This window comes from Salvelinus alpinus, chromosome 17, assembly GCF_045679555.1.
Source record: "Salvelinus alpinus chromosome 17, SLU_Salpinus.1, whole genome shotgun sequence".
Lineage (NCBI taxonomy): Eukaryota > Metazoa > Chordata > Actinopteri > Salmoniformes > Salmonidae > Salvelinus > Salvelinus alpinus.
In genome coordinates, this window is record NC_092102.1 from 17,210,908 (window position 1) to 17,237,468 (window position 26,561).

The 26,561-nt window shown below is 42.3% G+C and overlaps 1 protein-coding gene across 3 annotated transcripts; it reads right to left on the bottom strand.

Moving 5' to 3' along the window:
• Positions 1 to 203: 203 nt before the first annotated feature.
• Positions 204 to 26,561, bottom strand: LOC139542331 (uncharacterized). Of its 3 annotated transcripts, none has more exons than XM_071347617.1 (9): positions 26,456 to 26,561; positions 11,797 to 11,898; positions 11,099 to 11,173; positions 10,717 to 10,890; positions 10,316 to 10,473; positions 9,939 to 10,112; positions 8,992 to 9,538; positions 8,219 to 8,384; positions 204 to 338 (listed from the first exon to the last, which is right to left on the bottom strand). In XM_071347617.1, the coding sequence occupies exons 1-9, from the start codon at positions 26,468 to 26,470 to the stop codon at positions 244 to 246; spliced, it is 1,506 nt and encodes a 501-aa protein (XP_071203718.1). In that variant the 5' UTR covers positions 26,471 to 26,561; the 3' UTR covers positions 204 to 243. The 3 variants fall into 3 exon arrangements, with proteins under 3 accessions (XP_071203718.1, XP_071203719.1, XP_071203717.1); XM_071347618.1 differs by lacking the exon at positions 26,456 to 26,561 and adding an exon at positions 19,652 to 20,232; XM_071347616.1 differs by lacking the exon at positions 26,456 to 26,561 and adding an exon at positions 12,863 to 12,961.

The following is a 26,561-nucleotide window of genomic DNA, read 5'->3' on the forward strand; positions in this document are numbered from 1 at the left end:
TCAAATCTGAACTAATGAACATTTTTGTTTTACCTGGGAGGAAAACAATTCATTAGTAGTACACTACCATGCTAAAAACAGCATATGGGATGGAATTGTTGTGACATGCTGCAGTCAGGGATGGATTCATGCACTGATTGAGTGACACCCAGTTCAAGGTTAGGGTTTGAGAAGTAATGTGGCAGCGAGCTTCTATGCTATTCTCCTCATCTTAATTTGATAGGTCGACCGTCAGCGGAGGAATTAAAAAGCACCAATCTGACAAGGTTGTGCGGGGTCCTCACGGCACTCCGCTTCTTTACGTGAGGATAATTCTGCTCCAAAGCAAGAGGTCTCATCTGGAAGGAGAAATAATATGTATTTCATACTGTACATCACAAGGCCGTTCTAAACAACACTCCACAAACATATTCTATTACCTTCCTTTCTTCCCACCTAAATATGTCACCTTGTGTAATGGCAGCCTCCCTCCTCTTCACGAGAAGAGGAGGTGTAGCAGGGATTGGACCAACACGCAGCGTAGCCAGTGCTCAACATGTTTAATAGACGAAACCGTGAACACTTACAAAAATACAAAATAACAAACGTGGCAAACCGAACCAGTCCTATCTGGTGCAGAGAAACACAAAGACAGGAAACAACCACCCACAAATCCCAACACAAAACAGGCTACCTTAATATGGTTCCCAATCAGAGACAATGACAAACACCTGCCTCTGATTGAGAACCACATCAGGCCAATTAACAATCCCCACATAGAAACACAAAACATAGAATGCCCACCCAGCTCACGTCCTGACCAACACAAAACAAGGAAAACACACAAGAACTATGGTCAGAACGTGACACCTTGGATGAAACGTTGAATATGAAAATGGAACATGTTGAGTAAATGTTGAAAAGTACAAGTATAGTGGTTAGTCAGTCACGACCCTTGATGTACCGATTTGCTTTGGCTGTAATGTGACAGGACTGATATGTCAAGTCTTGTGACATCAAGACTGAAGTTATTTTCTATTCAAATGTCAGTGTCTGTGTCGCAATTAAACATGACAAAATGTGTCACATCCAGTGATGACAAAGGATAATCGATTGTTACATTAAAAAGGTAGAGCACTTACAGCTCATGGACTTATGAATCCTTCACAAAATAACACATGATTCCTCACCGGAGGGTTTTGGTCTAGGCTTTTACGTCACATTCGAAATTACATAATACAGCGTTCAAAAAAAAGAAGGTAGGGAAGCCCTGCTAAGGTACACAATGTTAGGTCTTTGTAGACAGAAGGTGCCCTTTGGTAAAAGGGGTAAATTTGTCATAAAAAATAAACGGAGGACCAAGGCACTCTTCATATAATTAATTAAAATGCCTTCATTTGTATGGCATGTTCAATGGAACAAAGATTTTAACTCTGGTGCGTTTCGTCCTTGACAAAGGCCACGCATCCGAAACGCATCAAGAGTTTGAAAATCTTTATTCCATTGAACATGCCAAACAAATAAAGACATTTTAAATAGATGAATAGAGCATTCAACTTTATTTTATGATTACTACACTTACAACATTGTGTTTAAGAGCGGTGATGTTCTATAAAATATTACGCTTTAAAGTCATGACCTGATGTTGCTAAACTCAGCAAAAAAAGAAACGTCCTCTCACTGTCAACTGCGTTTATTTTAAGCAAACTCAACATGTGTAAATATTTGTATGAACATGACAAGATTCAACAGACAAACTGAACAAGTTCCACAAACATGTGGCTTACAGAAATTGAATAATGTGTCCCTGAACAAAGGGGGGATCAAAATCAAAAGCAACAGTCAGGTTCTGGTGTGGCCACCAGCTGCATTAAGTACTGCAGTGCATCTCCTCCTCATGGACTGCACCAGATTTGCCAATTCTTGCTGTGAGATGTTACTCCACTCGTCCACCAAGGCATCCGCAAGTTCCCGGACATTTCTGGAGGGAATGGCCCTAACCCTCACCCTCTGATCCAACAGGTCCCAGGTCTCAATGGGATTGAGATCCGGGCTCTTCGCTGGCCATGGCAGAAAACTGACATTCCTGTCTTGCAGGAAATCACACACAGAACGAGCAGTTTGGCTTGTGGCATTGTCATGCTGGAGGGTCATGTCAGGATGAGCCGGCAGGAAGGGTACCACATGAGGGAGGAGGATGTCTTCCCTGTAACGCACAGCGTTGAGATTGCCTGCAATGACAACAAGCTCAGTCCGATGATGCTGTGACACACCGCCCCAGACCATGGGTTTGTGCCCATAGGCAATGTTGTTGCCGGTGATGTCTGGTGAGCACCTGCCTTACAACAGGCCTACAAGCCCTCAAGTCCAGCCTCTTTCAGCCTATTGCGGACAGTCTGAGCACTGATGGAGGGATTGTGCGTTCCTGGTGTAACTCGGGCAGTTGTTGTTGCCATCCTGTACCTGTCCCACAGGTGTGATGTCTGGATATACCGATCTTGTGCAGGTGTTGTTACACGTGGTCTGCCACTGCGAGGATGATCAGCTGTCCATCCTGTCTCCCTGTAGCGCTGTCTTAAGTGTCTCACAGTACGGACATTGCAATTTATTGCCCTGGCCACATCTGCAGTCCTCATGCCTCCTTGCAGCATGCCTAAGGCACGTTCACGCAGATGAGCAGGGCCCCTGGGCATCTTTCTTTTTGTGTTTTTCAGAGTCAGTAGAAAGGCCTCTTTTGTTTCCTAAGTTTTCATAACTGTGACCTTAATTGCCTACTGTCTGTATGCTGTTAAGTGTCTTAACGACCGTTCCACAGGTGCATGTTCATTAATTGTTTATGGTTCATTGAACAAGCATGGGAAACAGTGTTGAAACCCTTTACAATGAAGATCTGTGAAGTTATTTGGATTTTTACGAATTATCTTTGAAAGACAGGGTCCTAAAAAGGGACGTTTCTTTTTTTGCTGAGTTTATGTTCCTGCCTAGCCTTATGCCTCGATCACACCTACAGCGTCATTGTGTTTTGGTACACCAGAAGTGCATTTCCAAAGGAACGTTGCATTTGCCTCGCAGCAGTTGCAGTGCTTTCTGTGTGGTGTATACATTGGATTTATCGAACGTCGGCATCAAATTGTATGTGTAGACGGCTTGACAGAAATGGTAGCATACATATCCAAGTGATGCTGAGTACCATTATGCGCAATCAGGATGTAGGTGTGATTGAGGCTTTAGCCTTGGCAGAAAGTGTTAGAAACAGAGAATTTAGCTTGTTTATTGGCTCTTCGCCAAACAGGTTTTTTTAATCCTGACAAATTAGGATATGGAAATGTAAAGTGTATCCCACTGGGGGCGAAGTGAGCCACAGGTGTTTTTTGAATTACAAATCCAGTCATTTCTCAGTGTGCGTCCCAAATGGCATCCTAATCACTTCATAGTGCACTACTTTTAGCTAGGGCCCATAGGGCTGTAGGGAACAGGGTACCATTTGGGACACATCCTCAGTCATCAATTAGACAAACTAGATTAATGCTCTCAACACAACCTTGATTAGACACACTTACATAAGAGCATACTAGGGAGCTCTCGTGTCGAATCAATCACCGTATTAATTAAGCACATATTTTAAAGTACAAGAAGGGCAAGCTCTGGGATGGCACTACACAGTGCACAATCTAATTTTTCTTCTTAAAACTGAGAGATGTGTTTGAATATGAGACTTGGGTGATGTTGCTCTCTCTGTGTAAAACATCTAATGGAATAATCCTATGAGGATAACTAGTCTCTTTTGCTTGTATTAGAGAACTGATCTTTACAGCCTTATAAGCTATAAAACAGATAAAAGGATCTAGCATATCCAACTGGCTAAAGCTAAATCCCAAAACATCATCTGCTTGCTACTTCAGGAAGCTAACTAGCTGTATAAAATGTGCTTCACTCAAAGTTGCTTTGATAAGGACATATTTTTCTAATAAATTTAGTCCAACACAGTGTGTTTGATATGTAATAGCTGGAAAAATAGCGGGTCATGCCCTGAGCAGTGGTTATTGGCTACTTACACAACGGGTGGGTCTAATCCTGGATGCTGATTGGTTAAAATCGCATTCCAGCCAGTGTCTATTCCACAAGTTACCACTGGCTAAAGCTATGATGTTGAAATGCCTATTTACTCTGTTCCATCTCACTGCGCAATCCGCTGTCTCATCAGCCCAGCCAGACAATTTATAACCTCGATCTCCACTGTAAAAAGCATCTAGACATTTCTTTTAGACTAGCAATTGGTTTTCAATAGCGCAGATTTGTATAAAACTTGCGGTCAGTTTCTCTGACATTTGCAGCATTGTTTCAATATTTAAAATTCGATCTCCAGCTGTCCCATAGTAATGAATGTGTAGTGGTCTGGAGTCGGGGCGGGACAGACATGCAGTCAGCTTTTCTCAGCCAGTCAAAATCATGAATCAGCATAATTTTTATGGACATATACAAAGAATTGTCAATAGAAAACAGGTAAAACTATGAAATGCAGCTAGTTTGCAGACTTTCCAGCTTCAATTTGAAGTGATTGTGTTAGCTGTGTTGTTGGCTAGCTCCTCTGACCAACAATGTCTTGACAAGAGTGCACATTTTATATGCCAGGTGAAATCGTGCATCATTAGCTCATTCTTATAAAGGTATCCAAATAAATGTAAGTAGAAAACAGCTTAAACAAATGCAAATGCGGTTACTTTGCTGTTATTCTGGCTTCACTGTTTGACGTAACTGTAAATTAGCCGTAATTGCAATATTTACCTGGCGCTAACGCTGCAGTAAGCACTACTGGGCGATCTGAAAAGTTAGTCAGTCATCAGTAACATAATACTTTTAGCCAAAAAAAATATTTTCAATGTACAATCTGTAGAAACAATGGGAATAGAAAGGTTCAGAACTTTTGTGAAACATCACAGCTGAAAAATATATGGCAAATAGAAATCAAAACTGGATGGTGTTCAGAGATCGATGGGAGGGGTTGAAGGGAGCTGAAGGTTGGTACTAATAACAAGATAACTCATGTAAAACATACTGTGCCTGTAAAACGTATATAGGTTAAGATTTTTTTTGAAAGAGCACAGTTTGAAATATATGGCAAATAGAAATAGCAGGGCAGGGCAGAAATTTGCCGAACTGACTTGTTGGAAAGGTGGCATCCTGTGACGGAGCCACGTTGAAAGTCACTGAGCTCTTCAGTAAGGCCATTCTACTGCCAATGTTTGTCTATGGAGATTGCATAGCTATGTGCTCAATTTTATTGTTACGCACGCCTCTGAGAAGAGGGAACGCAACACCCTGCTGCAACTCAACTCCCCGTGAAGCAAAAGAGGTATGAACTGTAGGTGGGAGAAAGGACGACAAAGGCAGAATTTACCGTTTACTAGGATTTATTTCCTACACGGTAATATGGGGAAAAGGGGCTGGACGGAACCAAAGCAAAGAAAGTAAATATCAAAGATCCCCCTCTCCTATCTAAACTGCCTACCCACTTAACTTACCTAACTTAGCACCACCTGGTGCCCTAACCAAAATACAGGGGGTGGTCCGTCCAGGTCTTACCTAGTGTGCCTAGACAGTAAATATACTACGGGTATATGTATGCCCGCGGGCCTCTTGCCTAAGCACTCCCTAGGTGCCTTCCCCCAGAATATACCAACCACTCCCAGCAACAACGAACACAGTAAATTACTCCAAAGCCATCAGCCTCCTCTCTCAGCAAATATCTCTCTTTCAATCAAACTCTCTGCATTCCTCAGCCTTCAATGATCTCTCCCTGCCTATCCTCTCTCTCTAATAATGTATCTTCCTCTTAAACAGAACACTGGCTTTTATATCTTCAGGTGGCTATTAGCTGATTAGAGTCAGCTGTATCTTGACGAGGGGGCGGAGTCAGCTCCAATCATCAATTAGCCTGGGGTCGACCAATCAGCTGGTTGGGGAGAACTCAGGAAGCAATGTCCTGAAACACACTCAAATACAAAAGCTACAACACAGAAACTGGGGAACGTAACATTTATAAACTTGTCAGCAAAGGTGTGTCTGAAAAAGCCGAATCCACTATTTTGAAGCGGTGTCCACATACTTTTGTATATAGGATGCCATTGAAAATATTTGGCATGGGTCCTCAGATCCTCAAAAGGTTCACCAGCTGCACCATCGAGAGCATCCTGACTGGTCGCATCACTGCCTGGTATGGCAACTGCTCGGCCTCCTACCGCAAGGCACTACAGAGGGTAGTGCGAACGGCCCAGTACATCACTGGGGCCAAGCTTCCTGACATCCAGGACCTCTATACCAGGCGGTGTCAGAGGAAGGCCATAAAAATTGTCAAAGACTCCAACCACCCTAGTCATAGACTGTTCTCTCTGCTACCGCATGGCAAGCGGTACCGGAGCACCAAGTCTAGGTCCAAGAGGCTTCTAAACAGCTTCTACCCCCAAGCCATAAGACTTCCGAACACCTAATCAAATGGCTACCCAGACTACTTGCATTGACCCCCCCCCCCCTCTCTCTTTTACACCGCTGCTACTCTCTGCTGTTATCATCTATGCATAGTCACTTTAATAACTCTACCTACATGTACATACTACCTCAACTAACCGGTGCCCTCGCACATTGACTCTGTATCGGTACGCCTCTGTATATAGTCTAGCTATTGTTATTTTACTGCTGCTCTTTAATTACTTGTTACTTTTATCTCTTATCCGTATTTTTTTCAAACTGCATTGTTGGTTAGGGGCTCGTAAGTAAGCATTTCACTGTGAGGTCTACACCTGTTGTATTTGGCACATGTGACTAATACAATTTTATTTGATATGCATAGTACTTTGTCATTATGGATAAGAGTGTTATGATTGCAAATACAGTACATAACTGTTTTACCGTAAGAACCATTAATTATTGTTTTAAATTATTGATTGTAACTTACAAGGCACTAACAGAAGATGTACTGAATGTATCTAGAGACAGTATTAGCTACAGCTCCTTGGATAAACAGAGCAAATCCTGTCATGCATACTGTCCCTATGCAACAAGAAAATAATAGATAACAGCTAGTCAGCAGAGATCCTGCTGATAAACATGCAGAGCTCGTCAAAAACAATCATAATCTGTGTGTGTGTGTGTGTGTGTGTGTGTGTGTGTGTGTGTGTGTTCCTCAACCCCCTTATCCCTCATGAGGGCAGAGAACCGCATCGCCTGGAGTTGCCCGCAGGCGTTAGTTACCAAGCACAGGGCCCTGTCAGAGCACAACTTTCCAGGGCACAGAGGAGAAGCACACTTGGAGTTTATCCTATCCTGTCTATTCCTATGACAGACACTCTTAGCGACTGTCGCACGGGGGCTCCATATTTCATGGCCATGCGTACTCTAATTGTGTTGCCAGCCTGCACACTTGTACTGATGTAGTTTAAAAACCCTTTATGCTGCACCACTTGTGGATCACGTCACGCTTTCTGTGTCACTTTGAAGCCCCGCGAGAAGAGAACTCTGAAATCTTTCTACCTCGATCTCACTCACACACACACACTTTCTCCATTGGTCTCAGGTCGCCAAGTCATAGATGCCCCGCTGAACAGTCAAAGCCATTAAATTAAGAAGAAAAAAAGATTGTAGCTTTACCGAAGCCCTGATAGACTGAGACTGCCCCCTGTAGACACACACTGAAGGAAAGCCCATCTCTGTATCTACACTGAAACTAGCAACATTAGCCTATAAGGAGGGTTAATAGGGATGAAGGGCACATGGCATTAACCCATTCAGGTATTCCCCCAGAATAAATGAATATTTTAGAGAAAGCTGAAAGATTAAATAAATTACTGTCATTATGCATACTGCGAGTCTGAGCCGAAGCCTATTTCTATTCCGATACTTACCTAATAAGGCTTTGATGTTGTTTATTTCTCGCGTCTTGTTACGTAGCTACTGTACGAAATGTTTAGCAGCTTTTCTCAAGCAAATACATGTGATATAGAGATCAGATGGAGTGAGTCATTACAGCCAATGTTAAACTCATTGACTTTCCTGTTAAGTACTACCATCTGGTGGTTTCAAAAGGTGTTGCTTCTTCCAAAACTCAATTACAGTAATCAAGTCGTTTCAAAGAAATCTGTTGTTGGGTCCGATATATAACTTGTGTGCAACCCCAGAACAATTTCAAATGAAGAGCATATAGTTGGCCCATCACCTCACCTCAAGGAATTGTGGAGCTACTTACTAAAGTTGTGCGCCACCTTCGTGTTGAGCATGATGTGGAAGCTATTGCTGTGCTCGGTGATCCCACCGAATGTTCCCAAATCTTGAACTGCAAATTGCTCGTACAAGCGTGAAGTGTCAATTTCAATCTTCCCAGCATTTCCCCGTGTCCAGAATGATTTCTCTATCTGCCGAGAGAGACCAATCATAATCAGCACTGAGACAAGCTGTATTCTCTATGAAATGCAATGCTCTGGGAAAGCACACGACACTGACAGACACTGCAGAGAATAATTTCCTATAGTGTTTAAGGAAATTATGAAGTGGAAAATAGGTACTTCCTTATTTACAATTGCAAACTATCTGATGAGCAGGACAAAAACCTCTAACGAATCAGACTCTAGTGTAGTGTAATATGAGGTAATACACCATATTATAAACTGGGTGGTTGGAGCCCTGAATGCTGATAGCGGTGCTATATCAGACCGTATACCACTGGTATGACAAAACATTTATTTTTACAGCTCTAATTACATTGATAACCAGTTTATAATAGCATTAAGGCACCTTGGGGGTTTGTGGTATATGGCCAATATACCACGGCTAAGGGCTGCGTCCTGCCTAAGAACAGCCCTTAGCCGTGGTATATTGACCATATACCACACCACTCGTGCATTATTGCTGAAATATAACATAATGCAATATCATATAACATTGTCAATGTGCATGACTATATTACATGCTTACAAATGTAGTGTAATAAATAGGGATAAACAAACACATCCGTAGTAGTACCTTATCCGAACCAACTTTCTCCCAATGAAAAGCCCTGGTTCGCTCTGTTAAGGGTTTTCTACTGGGTTCATTAAAGGTCAATGGAGGAGGCATAGGGATGAAGGAGGGTCCTGGGATCACAAGGGTGGTGGGAACAGAGACAGGGGCAGGACCAGGGACAGGCACATGACTAGGGACAACTACAGAACCAGGGACAGGGACATTCACAGATGACTTCACAGGGCTGCGAGATTTCAGGACAGCTTTTGCTGGAGAGGTCGTAGGAATTCTTGGCACCTTCCCTCCCCCTGATATCTGATCTGCTGCACCCAACACCGGATCTGATACGCTGAAGCCTTCTCTGCCTGTGGATTTGCTCTCCTCTATAATGTATTTGATATTGTCATAGATTCTTAGATCTGTAACCCTAGGATCCTCATAGATGTGCTCAGATTGAGACTTGCGTTTCCAGTCCAGGCACAGTTTATCTATGGCCTGGACCCAGGCATCCCTCTCTCTCTGGATGGCTTCTGTGCTCTTAGAATGGTCTCTCACAGGTACCCGGAACCTGCAATACATCAGTATGACTTGTCTTAACTTCCTCTCTTGGCTGTGTGAGCAAACAATGACTATCACTGGGCAAACATTTCCCATCTAGATGTATGACATTCTATGTTGTCAAATAGGAGTGTTTTACGGAGGGTATACAAGGCATGCAGTCATAAGAAAGGTCAGACAGCAGCAGCAATGCTCAACTCTTCAGAAAGAATCCTTTGTCAGAATAGAGTTTGTTACAAAGTTACAACATCACTGCTGAATTTAATTTAAATATGTAGATGGACTGACATTGGGAAAGGCCTCATTTACAAAACGACTGCAAAAATAGAAACAATTTCCTAAGAAACTGTCTTTTCCTAAAAAACTGTCCCAAACACCTGCCTCTGAATGGGTTTTTCATGGTCACTCACTGGTACTCATTCTTGTGTGTCAGCAGAGTGAAGGTGTCACAGCTGTGCTGCTTCTCAAAGCTGTTGTCCCCGTCTGAGAAATTAATGACAAATGGCAAGGACTGCTCCCCATCTACCGCCCGTCGGCTGATGGGGAGCAGGTTCAGCTGGCCAGGGTGAAGGCGAGCCTCGTACCTAAGAACACAAGTATAAATATCATCATGATGTAGATAGTAAATAATTCATAGTCAATGTAGGACTCTTCCAAACTTTGTAAAAGCATTGTGCAGTAATCATAGTACAGTACCAGTAGTAGTGGTAGTAGTATCAGCAGTAGCAGTAGTGGTGTAATAGTAGCGGTACTAGTAATAGTAGTGTAGTACAGATCACACACATACTTCACCCATTTAAACGATGCCAAGCCTCCTCTTTGCAGGAACAACAGGCCCTCCATGAGGGTCTTTGGTGCTGGAGGCCGTTCACACTTCTCTTCACTGCCCTCTACTGGATGGCTGTAGACGTTTCTGTAGACGATCTTGTTTACAAGCTGCATCATCTACACAACATGTGTCAAAAAGCCTCAATCAAAAATTGTGAGTCTTAATTGAAAATAACAATTCCTTAAAATGTCTTCAATCTTTATGTCTAGAAGCTGAGTGGCACCCTATTAACCGATCAAGGGAAGTAGCGCCAGAGACAGTGATTGAACTCTTTTCCATCTGCTATGGCTCTACACAAACCAAGCTGCTGTCCACCTCTATAACAGGTTAGAGTTTAGGGGCAGGGATGACTCTCTTACCTTGTGTTTGTCCTCTAGTGAGGTGGCCTCCAGCTCATAGTCATGTCTTCCTCTGAAAGAGACGGAGAACTTGGCCCCAACTCTGTCATCGCAGCTCTTAACACACAGGAAGGGCAGCTGCCGCTTTACGGTGCCTTTCTCTATGCTGCACACCATTTTAGTGTTGAAGTCAATCTAAACATACAGTATAGAGATGCAGATTACTGAGATTTTCACAGCTTTTACTCAATGATGCATGACAGGGTATCTCTACCAGCACACTACAGGCTTTCATCGTGTGGCAGCTGTTATCACAACTCAAGATTTACTGTTTCTAGGCGTTGTAATACCAGTTATTATAACACTTAACTCAATGTCAAAAGATCCCCTATATCTGACTCACCTGAAGAATGCGCTTCTGCCATCTGTAGCGGTTGTACTTGTAAACACTGAAGTTGTACTGGGAAGCTAGCTGTTCCTGCAATGGAGACCAATAAACCAATGACAATGATGCAGGAACAGATCAGAAGAACAGCGTACCTTCGAAGTTGATAGTGAATGACAGAATAACATGGACGACATGTACCGTGTCGTGTGTCGATGAAGTTCATTATGTGTGTGCAAAGACCGTCCAAGGTTAAACCCAGGCTTTGTTGTTGCCATGGTTTCCTGTGCTGATTTCGAGGCCCGGTAGTACAATACTTTTACCTCTAACCTGGTCCCAGATCTCTTTGTGCTGCCATGCCAACTCCTTAGGGTTTTGACCAGAGGCGGTGCTTCGCTCCAATGCTTTCCTTCGCTTTAAATTTTTCTACCGCTCCGCTAGCAGGATTCTCGCCGCTCACCTTCCCACATTCCCCTGCACATTTCTCTGCGTGCCCTCATTGAAAATGAATGGGGGCAGAATTTCTCCTGCTGAATTCATTGTTGGTGAAAGCTTGCATTAAGGCCAATGAGTAACATGACCATACGAGTTGGCAAGACGACACAAACACATCTGGGACCAGGTTGTGGAGGTATTATACTACAGGTCCTTGGCAAGATAGCACAAACAGATCTGGTACCAGGCTACAATACCTCTGTGGCCAGGTTTTGCTTTACCTGCTCTTGGTTGTCTCTCCTGGCCTGGTTCAGGGCATCCTCGATGGTCAGCTCCCCACTCTTCACCTTCATCATAATGCTCAGCTGCATCTCATTGCTCAGCTGGACAAGGAGGACAAAGATCACAGATGAGCAATGTCCAGAAATGATAGTATAATATCTGTGCACACAGCATACAAGCTAAGTGCTCTAAATGTACAGAAATGATAGCATGTGTTCCGAATGCAGAGAAATGATAGCTGGTGTGTTCTGAAATTCCAGTTGAGGATCTTTAACGGAAAACTTCACTGTTCATAGAGCAACCTACACATGCACCTTTAAAACGAATGTGTCACAACAGAAAAAAACATCCTGATTTGGCTTAGTATCAAACATTTGGGCCTAGATTCAGTCAGATCAAGCATTAAGCAGCGATAGCAGACACCCACACAGAGGATGTTTTGGCGGTGTCGAAGGTGGAACTGTGTTGGAGCCGTCAAATTGGTGAGCAGCTGCTCTTGTGATCACGGTCACGAAGCCACAACCGCCCCAGTCGCGTTAGAAGTTCAGAACAAGAAAGTGTACGCTATATAAAAATAAATTACAGTCAAATAGAAAAAAGGTCAATTAGGATTTCTATCTTCCTAATGGAGGTGTAGTTTACGTCGTACATTCCATCGTTCCAACTTGTAAACAAGCAGGGCGGTTTCTAGGATTTGGAAAGATTGGGGGCTTAGTCCAAAGCCAGTTGGGGGGTCCGGGGGCATCCTTTCAACAGCTAAATTCGTGGTATTGGTGCACTTTGAGATGAACATTGAGAGAATAGATATTTTTCAGGAAACTTTTAATTGCCCACCTGCCACAGCAGACACTGCCAGTACTAAATTATAGTTGCTACTGTGAACACAGTGTATTGCCAAAAACCACTCAACAACTTCAAACATAGACTCTGACCTGTCCAATGAGTGAAACTGATTAAAGAATCCCACAGTATCCAAACACCCCCTCTCTCTCACACACACACTCAAACTGCAGTAATTAGATTCCATAGAGCAGCTTTAAGTGATACAGTCTACTGTGTGCTCACCCCTCTGCTTCCTTTCTCCATCACTTTCTCTGCCCTCTTCTGTTGCTGTCTCTTAGTCTTCTATGTTGTGGTCTCTCATAGGTGGCCGTCAGTAAGGCTAGGGAAATTATGTAGCCTAATTATACTAATCCTGTCTATACAGAAATAAATACAATCATTCAAAATAGGCTACTAAAGCATGATTTGGCCACAGAGGATCATTCACTTTTTTTTGTTTTAAATCGCATTGCTAACAGTCAGAAGGACAGGCAGCCTGTGCAATTTGGGAAGCCCCTGTGGCAAATGTCAAATACATGGTTGTTGAGTTGCAACTGTCAATGAAAAGTAGAGGCGCAGCCTGGCATATTGCAATATTTCAAAATACAAATCGTGGGGGAAACATAGTTTAGAATGCAAATGGTTATTGCTGTAAAGAGAAGACAATGAAAATACTAATCTGTCTTTTAGTTATCAAAATGCTCAACTTAATTGAGTGAACAACAGCAGGCCTTGTGGCCTATTTTATTGGCACCAGCACATAGGCAATATCCCCGGTGAGTGCGCACTGTGCATAGTCACTCTTGATCATTGTTGGGTCGGTCGGTGCCACTTAAGTCTGGTATTAAACAATAATTTCCTCTTCCATTTTAGATGGAGTCAACTGTTTGTGTCTCCCCTTCCAGCCCAGCCTCACATTCAATTCGCGCATATATGTACAAAATGTATTTCAGCAGATTTCGTGCGTTTTTGTGCATTTTTGGGGTGGTTCAATTCGTTTGAAAATACACGAATTTCTGTGCTACTTAATTCGTGCGAAAATACACGAATTTCTGTGCTACTTAATTCGTGCGAAAAGACACGAATTTAACCAGTAGGCGACACACAAGCCGTTGCAACAACCATAGACGCGATCGCCTGTATTTATTTATTTTACGTTATGAATATATAGATATTTTGTCTTTTTTTAACCATTTAACCATAAGAGGTTATATATATATTGTCTTTATTTAATCCCTATTAAAACATTGTGGTTTTATGCCTATATGTACTGTTTTCGATTTTTCTGAACAGACTTTTCAGGATAGAATGAATGTAAGCAATGCATGATGGTTAATGGTGTTTTATTCGGTTGTAGTTCCATGTATTTCTTAAAAAATAAACGTGTAAACCATTTTTATTGAACAGAATGTAACTGAAAATACAATGGCAGCCTTGCCATTGTCCATCAATAACAAAACATTTTTTTTTCGTATAACATTTGGGGAAACGTATGCAGTCATTGTAGTCTTACATTTTGTTGGCCAACCAAAATTACCAAAACGTTAACCCGTAATAAGGCTAGGGTGGCTGAGTGTAAATACATGGCTCTGAGTGTAAGCACCTTTTCACTAGAAACGTTCTTGTGTTCAAATTACCGTCAGTGCGAAAAAAGAAAAAAAAGCAATTTCAACCGTTTTGAAAAATGACGCCTGGTAACCCCAAAAAAATACCAGGTGCATGAAAAGTTTGGACTTAGAATATTTTTTGAAAACCTCCATAAATCACTCAGGCCATTGACTCGAGAAGAAAAAACATAAAATATTTTCCAGAAGAAAAAACAGAATATTTTTTGAAAACCTCCATAAATCACTCAGGCCAGCACCCATTGATTTGGGGCGGTAGTATAGCGCTCCCAGAGCGGGTATGGAAGTCTGGATCCCCCCTAAAAGCATTTAAGGCTCTGTGTGTCTTTAAGCACCATACTTTTTCACTCCATCCTTGCTGTGTGTGTGTGTGTGTGTGTGTGTGTGTGTGTGTGTGTGTGTGTGTGTGTGTGTGTGTGTGTGTGTGTGTGTGTGTGTGTGTGTGTGTGTGTGTGTGTGTGTGTGTGTGTGTGAGAGCTTTTCTTTGACATCTGTTTAGCGAAATTACTGATTTACAGTTCATGAGGGTTGACCGATTCACACATTTAAAGTTTTGGAAAGATCTGACTTTTTTAAACCTTCGAAACAGCACCTATGACCCCATTTTAAGGCACTTCCGGTTGGCACAGGAAGCTATAAGTAAATACATATCCTGATCGGGGTATGCTTTTAGAGAATCCTGAGTTTTAAGTCTATACGTTAAGAACTGACTGATTTACACAGGGTTGAATGCACTATATATCACAAACTGCTGGTTGGGTATGGCAAAACACTTTTAGGGTGATTTTATCACTTCCGGTTGCTCCAGGAAGCTTAGAATCAACACAGGTAGACCTCATAGTGGCTTGATGGATTGTCATTGAAGACAGGTTCATAAGACATTCATAACCCACATAGGCTTCAGGTTGAATTTAGGGGTGCAGGCAATGTGTTCCTATGGGGTGAGATGTCATTGTAAACTGTTTGATGTAAACACCTTCTTTTAACTGTTAAGGGTTAATGCCACACGGTCAATGTTAGGCTTGCACAGAGACCTTAGGAACGTTCCTGAGGTCAAATTGTGCTTCTAAACCTTAACAGTTCTCTCTCTGTCTCCCAAAAGCAAAAGACTTGAAATGTAGGTCAAGGGTCATCTTCTTGTCACTGTCGCTGCGCTCAGACCGAGCAAGCTACGGTCAAGCGGGGCATCTCGTTGAACTCGGCACGGCTATGGTGATGTCATTTTTAGTGGTGATTTCAGAATGCTATTTTGGTGGTTTTTCACTGTTGAAACATATTGCAAATGCACAAAAGTCAACTAGCAAGTCAGTGTCCATCAGCCAATTAGATATTTTCAGACACCAAACTGATACCATCTGACTCCAAACTCACTTTTTCCAACTCGTTTAGAAGCCAACTATCACATATTTCAGAGCAGGCCCAAAATTCATAGCGCCTTCCATTTATAATAAAACAAATAATACGTAGTTATGTTCTAGCTGCGGGTCCAGTTTTCACATTATGTTTAGCCCTATGTGAGGCGACCTCGAATCCCAAGTTTCGGCTCGATAGGTCATTCGGTGCCCGAGCAAAACCTTAATTGGTGCTGAAATTCCACTTTTTTCCATGCCTTGCTACGGGGTCCTTGAATGAGCTATCGGACAGAAATGTCGGGGTCCGTCTCTATGGGCCGAGCCGGTTTCAATGCACCTAGTCTTGCAACTCTGGGACTTTTCTAAATGTCACCATTTTGTAATGCTCAAAATGAATTGAAGTCAATGCAAATGCACCGAGGCTTTTTATCGGTCCGAGAACCTTCTAGAGCCACATAACTCACCGTGCTTAATCGACCTGAGCTCTAGAACAGGTTTGTAAAGTTTCAGAACTCTAGGTATGACGGTTCTTTAAAAGTTCTAACAAAAGTAGCTATTGCAGGCACTGTCTGACTCTAAGCCCCTCAGTGTGTCACTCCATCCTTTCTGTGTGGGTGTGTAAATTTTTCCTTGAAATCTGATGGGATGAATGACTGATTTACAGTTCATGAGGGTTGCCTATTCTCATATATTAAGTTTTGGAAAGATTTGACTTTTTTAACCCTTCGAAACAGCCCTTTTGACACCAATTATGGCACTTCCGGTTGGCACAGGAAGCTGAAAGTAAACACATATCCTCATTGGAGTGGGCTTTTACAGAATCCTGAGTTTTAAGTCTATACGTTAAGAACTCACTGATTTACATAGGGTTGAATGCACTATTTCTCTCAAACTACAGGTTGGGTATGGCAAACACTTTTAGGGTGATTTAACCACTTCCGGTTGCTCCAGGAAGCTTAGAATCGACACAGGTAGACCTCATAGTGGCCTGATGGATTGTCATCGAAGACAGGTTCATAAGGCATTATTAACCCACATAGGCTTCAGGTTGAATTTAGGGGAGCAGGCAATGTATTCCTATGGGGAGACATGCCATTGTAAACTGTTTGATGTAAACACCTTCTTTTAACTATTAAGGGTTAATGCCACACGGTCAATGTTAGGCTTGCACAGATCGGGAGGACCTTAGGAACGTTCCTGAGGTCAAATTGTGCTTCTAACCTTAACGGTTCTCTCTCTGTCTCCCAAAAGCAAAAAAATATGAAATTGAGGTCAAAGGGTCATTTGGGTCCTTCTTCTTGTCCCTGTCGCTGCACTCAGACCGAGCTAGCTACGGTCAAGCGGGGCATCTCGTTGAACTCGGCACGGCCTGGAGATAATGGCAATGCCATTGCAGGCTTTGTGTGTCTTTAAGCACCGTACTTTTTCACTCCATCCTTTTATCCCCTTTTCTTCGTGGTATCCAATCGCTAGTAATTACTATCTTGTCTCATCGCTACAACTCCCGTATGGGCTCAGGAGAGACGAACGTCGAAAGCCACGCGTCCTCCGAAGCACAACCCAACCAAGCCGCACTGCTTCTTAACACAGCGCGCCTCCAACCCGGAAGCCAGCCGCACCAATGTGTCGGAGGAAACACCGTGCACATGGCCCCCTTGGCTAGCGCGCACTGCCCCCGGCCCGCCACAGGAGTCGCTGGAGCGCGATGAGACAAGGATATCCCTACCGGCCAAACCCTCCCTAACGCGGACGACGTTAGGCCAACGGACCTCCCGGTCGCGGCCGGCTGCGGCAGAGCCTGGGCGGGAACCCAGAGACTCTGGTGGCGCAGCTAGCACTGCGATGCAGTGGCAGAGCTTCGAGACCCACTTAAAAAATGTTCGTCTGAACACACTGCAACTGGATCTGTAACTTTTTTTATTTTTTAACTCCTTTTTGTGAACATGACCAATTTGTCAAGGTACGATTTCTCTTAAATTACGATAGATAAATGGCTGGTTCTTTTTTTCCTGACACCGTATGCTTATGTACTTTGACGTGAAGCGGTCAAATTAGCACCCTACTTTACGTTTTTGACCTTTAATCCCAGAAAAATGGCCATAACTCAAAAAGCGTTGAGGCCTCAACGCCATCTTGTTCGGGGCCAACTGTCCATTACGTCTTCGAAATATTTTCCGTTTAGGAGAAAAGGCCACATGCATTTGCAATGTGCTTGTGCATTTGCAATATTATTTATTTTGTATTCTCCTTTTTCTGTACTCCCTGACGAAGGCCATGCAGCCGAAACGCGTCGGTTTTTAAACAACTTTGTTTCTATTGAACATGCCATACTAATAAAGGCATTTTAATTAATTTTATGAAGAGTGCCTTGGTCCTCCTTTCTTTTTGATTATTTATTTTCCCTCTGGTGGGAATTTCCTAGACTGCGGGAAAATGACCAAAATGTGTTATTTTTATAAAACGGAAACCGAACATCCGAGAGATTTAGTTTGATGACTTCCTGAAAGATCTCTCCCCCGCGCAAGGCCCGACGCCGTCCGCGAATTTTAGAAACGTTGCAGGACGTCTAGTAAGGGACCTTACATTTGCAATGTGGCGTTTCTCACTAACCATATGGCGAGTGCTAAAATGTTCCCTTAAGGTATGGAAAGGCCTTGGAAAGGCCATAAGTGTAAGCCAACATAATTCATTATTTTACATTAACATGTAATACATGCATTATGAAGAAAATTGTGTAATTTAGGCTCCACGAAATATGAAATGGGTTATGAAGAAAATCGTGTATGGTTGCCTACATGACAAAAAGGCGTTCTGATTACAAGTGCACCAGTATCCAAAGTATTAAGCGAAATCAAGCACAGAAAACAGCATTGGCATTAATAAAACAATATTTCCCACGAATTAAGTCGCAGGTAAATGTGCGTCTTTTCTCAAAAATTCTGTTCAGCAAGTCTAAAACAGTACATATAGGCATACAACGACACATTTTAAAACATGGTTAAACAAAGACAACATTTCTGTATATTCATGACGTTGAATTAGCCATTAAGAAGAACAAAAATGAAATACAAATTATCGCGTCTACATGGTTGTTGCAACGGCTTGTGTGTCACCTACTGGTTAAATTTGTGTCTTTTCGCACGAATTAAGTAGCACAGAAATTCGTGTATTTTCAAACGAATTGAACCACCCCAAAACACCCCAAAAATGCACAAAAACGCACGAAATCTGCTGAAATACATTTTGTACATATATGCGCGAATTGAATGTGAGACTGTGTTGCCCCTTCTCATAGGCCTATCATATTAAAACAGATGCTGCTAATGTTGCCAGTCAAGTGTAGTAGAAGTGCATGAAATGTAGCGTATTTATAAAAAGCCACATTTTGCAGTGCAAAGAAGAAACGTATCTGAAGAACTCTACGCAATGCGCGCCCACCTATGCATTGAACTGTCTTTTTTGTAAACAGTGATTGAGTTATATTATTATCCTAAATTCTGACTATCTACTCCTCACATTACGAATAGTAGGCTATCGTACATAAGTCTACAAATGCGATGATGCATGGAATGCTTTATTATAAAGGTGCCTTTTTATGGTAAAAATGTGCTTCCCCAAACTTGAAACTCAAGCGTTGCCTTTTTTTATTTAACTAGGCAAGTCAGTTATGAACGAATTCTTATTTACAATGACGGCCTACCCCGGTCAAACAATTGTGCGCCGCCCTATGGGACTCCCAATATCGGCCGGTTGTGATACAGCCTGGAGTCGAACCAGGGTCTGTAGTGACGCCTCTAGCACTAATATGCAGTGTCTTAGACCACGGTGCCACTACGGAGACCAATGACGTCTCCTCCTCTCTAAGCCTGGCCTGGTTGTAAAATGTATAAAAAATAAATAATTGTTTTAATAGTAATTTCACAGGCTTTTTCACCTCACATGCTAATTCTTTATTTACCCTGTTTCTTTTTCACTGTCTGTATTTCAACCGTTATAATTTGTGCAAATAAATCAAACTAAATCGAATCTATAGAGCAGCTTGAAGTGATACCCACCTCCGATCTCTCTCCATCTCTTCTGTCACTTTCTCTGTGTCTTGTCTTTTACTGTCTTAGGTTATTGTTAGTTACTCTCCATTGTCTATCCTCTTCTGTTGTGGCCTGTTCTTCTGGTGTCTCTCTCCATCATATCCTACTCTTCCGTTGGATGGCTAAAGCTACTTATGAGGACACCGAGGTCCGGACCTCCGTAATTTTCTCTTATTAGATTTTTTTTTACACAATAAATTCAATAAAATATGGGTCAACATCTAGATATTGCTCCCAGCGTTTATCAAAGCTCAGAACAATTATATTATTAGGGTTCTATTCAATCTGTAAAGCTGAAGCGTAAAGAGATTTCGCAATATAAATGTAAAGGTCATTTCCGATTGAGCCGACATATGCAGCGTTTACCGTGAATGCGGCCTCCGCTAAAGAGGGATCATTGCCTTAAATTTCAATCACGCTGTAGAGCGGAGCCCTTGATCTGACTGAGTTCTAATCGCGCATGCCTCTTTGAAAACGAGTGGAATCGTGAACAGGGGTTTGTTTGATATGTTCGCCTGCCTCCCAGGTTTGCCTTTTTTAGCAGCACATTCACCGATCTCTTAAACAGATAACTCCGCCCTCTCGCTGCACAGGCGAAGGGCCTGAGACATGAAACGAACAAGAGGAAGAACATGGACAAAAGTAACAGTTTGTTTTTTCCCTAATTACTCAGAGATTGATAGAGCTAGACACCATATTTTATGACAAACAACGTATATATGTCATCTACCATTAGCAACTGTAATTTTATTTGTAGGGTAAATTAATTTAAATGAAATAGATGAGAACAGAATTACCCTAATGTTACTTCTGTACCTGCAGCAGGGCAGGAGTAACACAGCCTTGGGATGAAAGTAACAGCTGGCAAGAAGTGCACAATATCTGTTTTATCTCCATGTTTCTGGTTTATAATGCTGGTTACTTTCAACAAATTTACTATCAGCCATGTTTGTGTCAATTTGAATAATTAATGCTATAGGTAAAATATTTTGGAAAATGAACCATGTGTCAACATCTTAATGTTGCGCAAGCACAATATTTTGCCTTACAATATTAAATCGGACTAAAATGGATCACATTATAGCTATATTAACCATCGTTTTCTCATCTCACTTTAATTGGAATGTAGTAGATGTTTTCCACCATTTTTAATCACTATCAATACTTAGACCTACCAATCATACGCGCTCCTTTTGTCTTAACAGAATAAACGTCTTTATTCTCTTCACAAATGGCAAACTCATTATGCTTCACATTTCCATGAGCTAATTAAACCACAGAATCATAAAAATATCTATAACCACTAACCTGTCGATTTAAAGCTCATGTGAGAAGCTGATCCATCAAGTCAATTGATTAAGGCATAATTCTAATGTCATATACTCTGAGTAGACAAAACATTGACAGTGTGTAGATGAAGGGGAGGAGATAGGTTAAAGAAGGATTTTTAAGCGTTGAGACATGGATTGTGTATGTGTGCCATTCAGAGGTTGAATGTGTTACGCCCTGACCTTAGAGATCCTTTTTATGTCTCTATTTTGGTTTGTTCAGGGCGTGAGTTGGGGTGGGCATTCTATGTTTTGTATTTCTTTGTTGTTTGGCCGGTGTGGTTCTCAATCAGAGGCAGCTGTCAATCGTTGTCTCTGAGAACAATACTTAGGTAGCTCTTGCCCACATGGGTTTAGTGGGTAGTTATTATCTGTTTTGTGTGTCTGCACCAGACAGAACTGTTTCGTTTGTTCCGCTTTGTTATTTTTTGTTCTAGTGTTCAGCTGTATTAAAAATCATGCACACGTACCATGCTGCACCTTGGTCCTCTACTTCAAACAGCCATTACAGAATGGGCAAGGCAAAATATGTAAGTGCCTTTGAAACTGATATGGTAGTAGGTGCCAGCACGGCAAAAATAATTAAGGAAATATATACTGTATATATAATATATATGTAGTATATAATATACACTGGGGCCTACAGTGGATTCGGAAAGTATCTGGACCCCTTCCCTTTTTCCACATATTGTCACGTTACAGCCTTATTCTAAAACTGATTAAATGAACACATTTCCTCAATCTACACACAGTACCCAATAATGACAAAGCAAAACAGTTTAGAATTTTTTGCAAATGTATAAAAAACAAACACTATTCTGACCCTTTGCTATGACACTCGAAATTGAGCTCAGGTGCATCCTGTTACCATTGATCATCCTTGAGATGTTTCTACAACTTGATTGGAGTCCACCTGTGGTAAATTCAATTGATTGGACATGATTTGGAAAGGCAAACATATAAGGTCCCACAGTTGACAGCGCATGTCAGAGCAAAAACCAAGCCATGAGGTCGAAGGAATTGTCCGTAGAGCTCTGAGACAGGATTGTGTCGAGGCACAGATCTGGGGAAGGGTACCAAAAAATGTCTGCAGCATTGAAGGTCCCCAAGAACACTTGAGGGTGACCTCCATCAATCTTACATGGAAGAGGTTTGGAATCACGAGGGCTCTTCCTAGAGCTGGCTGCACAGCCAAACTGAGCAATCGGGGGAGAAGGGCCTTGGTCAGGGAGGTGACCAAGAACCCGATGTTTACACTGACATAGCTCCAGAGTTCCTCTGTGGAGATGGGAGAACCTGCCAGAAGGACAACCATCTCTGCAGCACTCCACCAATCAGGCCTTTATGGTAGAGTGGCCAGATGGAAGCCAATCCTCAGTAAAAGGCACATGACAACCCGCTTGGAGTTTGCCCAAAAAGCACCTAAAGGACTCTCAGACCATGAGAAACAAGATTCTCTGGTCTGATGAAACCAAGATTAAACTCTTTGGCATGAATGCCAAGCGTCACGTCTGGAGGAAACCAGGCACCGCTCATCACCAATACCATCCCTATGGTGAAGCATGAAAAGTTCTACAACTGCACCATCGAAGAGCACCCTGACTGGTTGCATCACTGCCTGGTATGACAACTGCTCATCCTTCGACTGCAAGGACTAGAGAGGGTAGTGCGTACGACCCGTACATCATTGGGGCCAAGCTTCCTGCCATCCAGGACCTCTATACCAGGCGGTGTCAGAGGAACGCCCTAAAAATTGTCAAAGACTCCAGCCATCCTAATCATAGACTGTTCTCTCTGCTACCGCACGGCAAGAGGTATCAGAGCGCCAAGTCTAGGTCCAAGAGGCTTCTTAACAGCTTCTACCCCAAAGCCATAAGACTCCTGAACAGCTAATAAAATGCCTACCCAGACTATTTGCATTGCCCCCCCCCCCCCCCCTATTTTACGCTACTGCTTCTCTGTTATCATCTATGCATAGTCACTTTAATAACTCTAGATACATGTACATATTACCTCAATTACCTCAACTAACTGGTGCCACCGCACATTGACTCTGTACCGGTAACCCCTGTATATAGCCTCGCTACTGTTATTTTACTGCTGCTCTTTAATTATTTGTTACTTTTATTTTGTATTTTTTACTTATCAATTTTTTACTGGACATTTATTTTTCTTAACTCCATTGTTGGTTAAGGGCTTGTAAGTAAGCATTTCACTGTAAGGTCTGCAACTGTTGTATTCGGTGCATGTGACAAATACAATTTGATTAGATTTGGTGGCGGCAGCACCATGCTGTGGGGATGTTTTTCAGTGGCAGGGACTGGGAGACTAGTCAGGATCGAGGGTAAAGATGAAGGGAGCAAAGTACAAAGAGATCCTTGATGAAAACCTGCTCCAGAGCGCTCAGGACCTCAGACTGGGGAGAAGGTTCACCTTCCAACAGGACAATGACCCTAAGCACACAGCCAAGACAACACAGGAGTGGCTTTGGGACAAGTCTCTGAATGTCCTTGACTGGCCCAGCCAGAGCCCAGACTTGAACCCGATCTAACATCCCTGGAAAGACTTGAAAATAGCTGTGCAACGACGCTCCCCTTCCAACCTGACTGAGTTTGAGAGGATCTGCAGAGAAGAATGGTAGAAACTCCCCAATACAGGTGTGCCAAGCTTGTAGCGTCATACCCAAGAAGACTCAAGGCTGTAATCAATGCCAAAGGTGCTTCAAAATAGTACTGAGTAAAGGGTCTGCATACTTATGTAAATGTTATATTTAAGTTTATTTTTACATTTTGCAAAAAGTTCTAAAAAACTGTTTTTGCTTTGTCATGGTGTATTGTGTGTAGATTGATGAGGAGAAATAAACAATGTTATCCATTTTAGAATAAGGCTGTAATGTAACAAATGTGGAAAAAGTGAATTGGTCTGAATACCTTCCGAATGCACTGTATGTGAACTACAGAAGACACTGGCCTGTGCTTAAACATTTTGTTTTGTATTTGTCACGCCTTGACCATAATAAGCAGTTTTTTCTATGTGTTAGTTGGGGCGTGATAGTGACTTGGGTGGGTAATCTAGGTGTTTTTGTATTTCTATGGTGGCCTGATATGGTTCCCAATCACAGGCAGCTGTTTATTGTTGTCTCTGATGGGGATCATATTTAGGTAGCCATTTCCTCATTTGTGTTTGTGGGATCTTGTCTATGTTTAGTTGCTCTACCATAAAGACCTGATTGGTGGAGTGCTGCAGAGATGGTTGTCCTTCTGGCAGGTTCTCCCATCTCCACAGAGGAACTCTGGAGCTCTGTCAGAGTGACCATCACCTCCCTGACCAAGGCCCTTCTCCCCCGATTGCTCAGTTTGGCCGGGCGGCCAGCTCTAGGAAGAGTTGGTTTCAAACTGCTTCTGTTTAAGATTGATGGAGGGCACAGTGTTCTTGGGGACCTTCAATGCTGAAGACATTTTTTGGTACCCTTCCCCAGATCTGTGCCTCAACACAATCCTATCTCAGAGCTCTACGGACAATACCTTCGACCTCATGGCTTGATTTTTTCTCTGGCATGCACTGTCAACGGTGGGATCTTATATAGATAGGTGTGTGCCTTTCCAAATCATGTCCAATCAATTGAATTTACCACTGGTGGACTCCAATCAAGTTGTAGAAACATCTCAAGGATGATCAATGGAAACAGGATACACCTGAGCTCAATTTAGCAAAGAATCCAAATACTTATGTAAATAAGTTATTTCTGTTTTTTATTTTAATACATTTTCAAACAACTGTTTTTGCTTTGTCATTATGGCGTATTGTCTGTAGATACATTTTGTAATTATTTATTTTATTTAACCCTTATTAACTAGGCAAGTCAGTTAATTACAAATTATTATTTACAACAGCCTACACCGGCCAAACCCGGACGACACTGGATCAATTGTGCACCGCCCTATGGGACTCCCAATCACGGCCGGGTTGTGATACAGCCTGGAGTCGAACCAGGGTGTCTGTAGTGACACCTCAAGCACTGAGATGCAGTGCCTTAGACCGCTGCACCACTCGTGAGGCCTGATTGATGAGGATTTGTTTTATTTAATCAATTTTAGAATAAGGCTGTAACGTAATAAAATGTGGAAAAGCGGAAGGGGTCTGAATACTTTCCAAATGCACTGCACACTATTGGTTCATATCAAGTCGTAGTAAAGTTCAGCTTCAGACTACAGTGGGGCACTGTGTCACTGTCAGAAGATATGTGCTTCAGTCATAAAAACGTTCTCTAATCTCTTCAGTCTCAGCTAGCTAGTCAGCCAGTACAAACCTAAGTGGCTAGCCAGCCAAGCTAGCTACAGAAACGAAACATATCAAATACACTCGCTAGAAATAAACACTTTAACTAATGTAATGACTTATATCAACATCCTTAAATATACTGTTAAATAACTCTTACTGACACCCAATAGCTTAAGGGTGCTGAGTGCTAACGCTATCTTATTAGCATTAGCCAACTGTTATGCTGAGGGAGACAAGCTAGTTAGCTACCACCAACTCTGCACAAACCTGTGGCTAACTTTCTGGCTGTTCCGCCCTCTCCATTTCATTCACTGCTGCCTGCTCATGCTCAACCTGCTCGCTTTTTTTGCCTCTCTTACGGAAGAAGTTCAGAATATCCATATTTGCTCTGTGCTACACTGCAGACTCAAAGTGAGTGACAGGTGTTTTGCTGAATGATGACATTGACAACTAACCGGTGCTGTAGGGGTGGGGTCAAGGGACGTGAGCGGTCCACTGTGTTGTGAAATCCAGACTAATCACAGCAATTACAGCATCACTCCTGGAGCTTCTTGCAGTGCCTAAGACTGGGTTTGTACTAGATAAGTCAAAATTGGCCAAATAAAATAGCTTTTTGGTCTTAATTCAAGGTTAGTGTTAGGCCCCAGAAACCCAGGCCCAATGATGCCACTGTAAACAAGGCTGCATTGGATTTCTCTTAAAGCCGGGAGCCACTTAGTGGATTTGACAGCTCTAACACAGTTCTCCGACACAGCCAAAACAACTGCTATGCGGATGTTGGCTGAAGCGAATCTGATTGAATCGAGCCCTTGATATATGTATGATGATCTTAGTTCCTCTTTAGTGAGAGAATAGCAGGGCTGCATTTCTGGAATTGAGGAAGTAGAATCCCCAGACGAAAACACCCACACAAGTTGTTTCAGTATTAGTATAGTACTGTAGGACTATGCTATTAGTCATACAGACGCCTATTGAATGACACCTATTTCTACAAAACATGACAGCAACACTACAGTCAACATGTCATCAAGAGTTCAAGAAAGAGCATAGAATACACCAGAGAATTTCCCTTTTCATTGAAATAACAGCATTCATCATAATGCAATTGCTTGGAATGAGGATGAGTTTGATTGGTCCACACGCTGAAATGATAGAATCTTACCTGTGGCACGTCCATTGAACCTTTTTTGTCAAACTAAATCTCAGCAAAACTTTCCAGTCTAGAATGCATGTTTTTTTTGTCATGTACAGTAACACTTCCTTTAAAA

Coding starts and splice junctions, on each gene's coding strand:
- LOC139542331 (XM_071347616.1), bottom strand. CDS start 12,883: ATGGAGAAAGGAAGCAGAGGG. Junction 11,174..11,796: donor GGAGAGACAACCAAGAGCAG/GTAAAGCAAAAC, acceptor TCTCCATTGCAG/GAACAGCTAGCTTCCCAGTA. Junction 10,474..10,716: donor CACTAGAGGACAAACACAAG/GTAAGAGAGTCA, acceptor CATGTTGTGTAG/ATGATGCAGCTTGTAAACAA.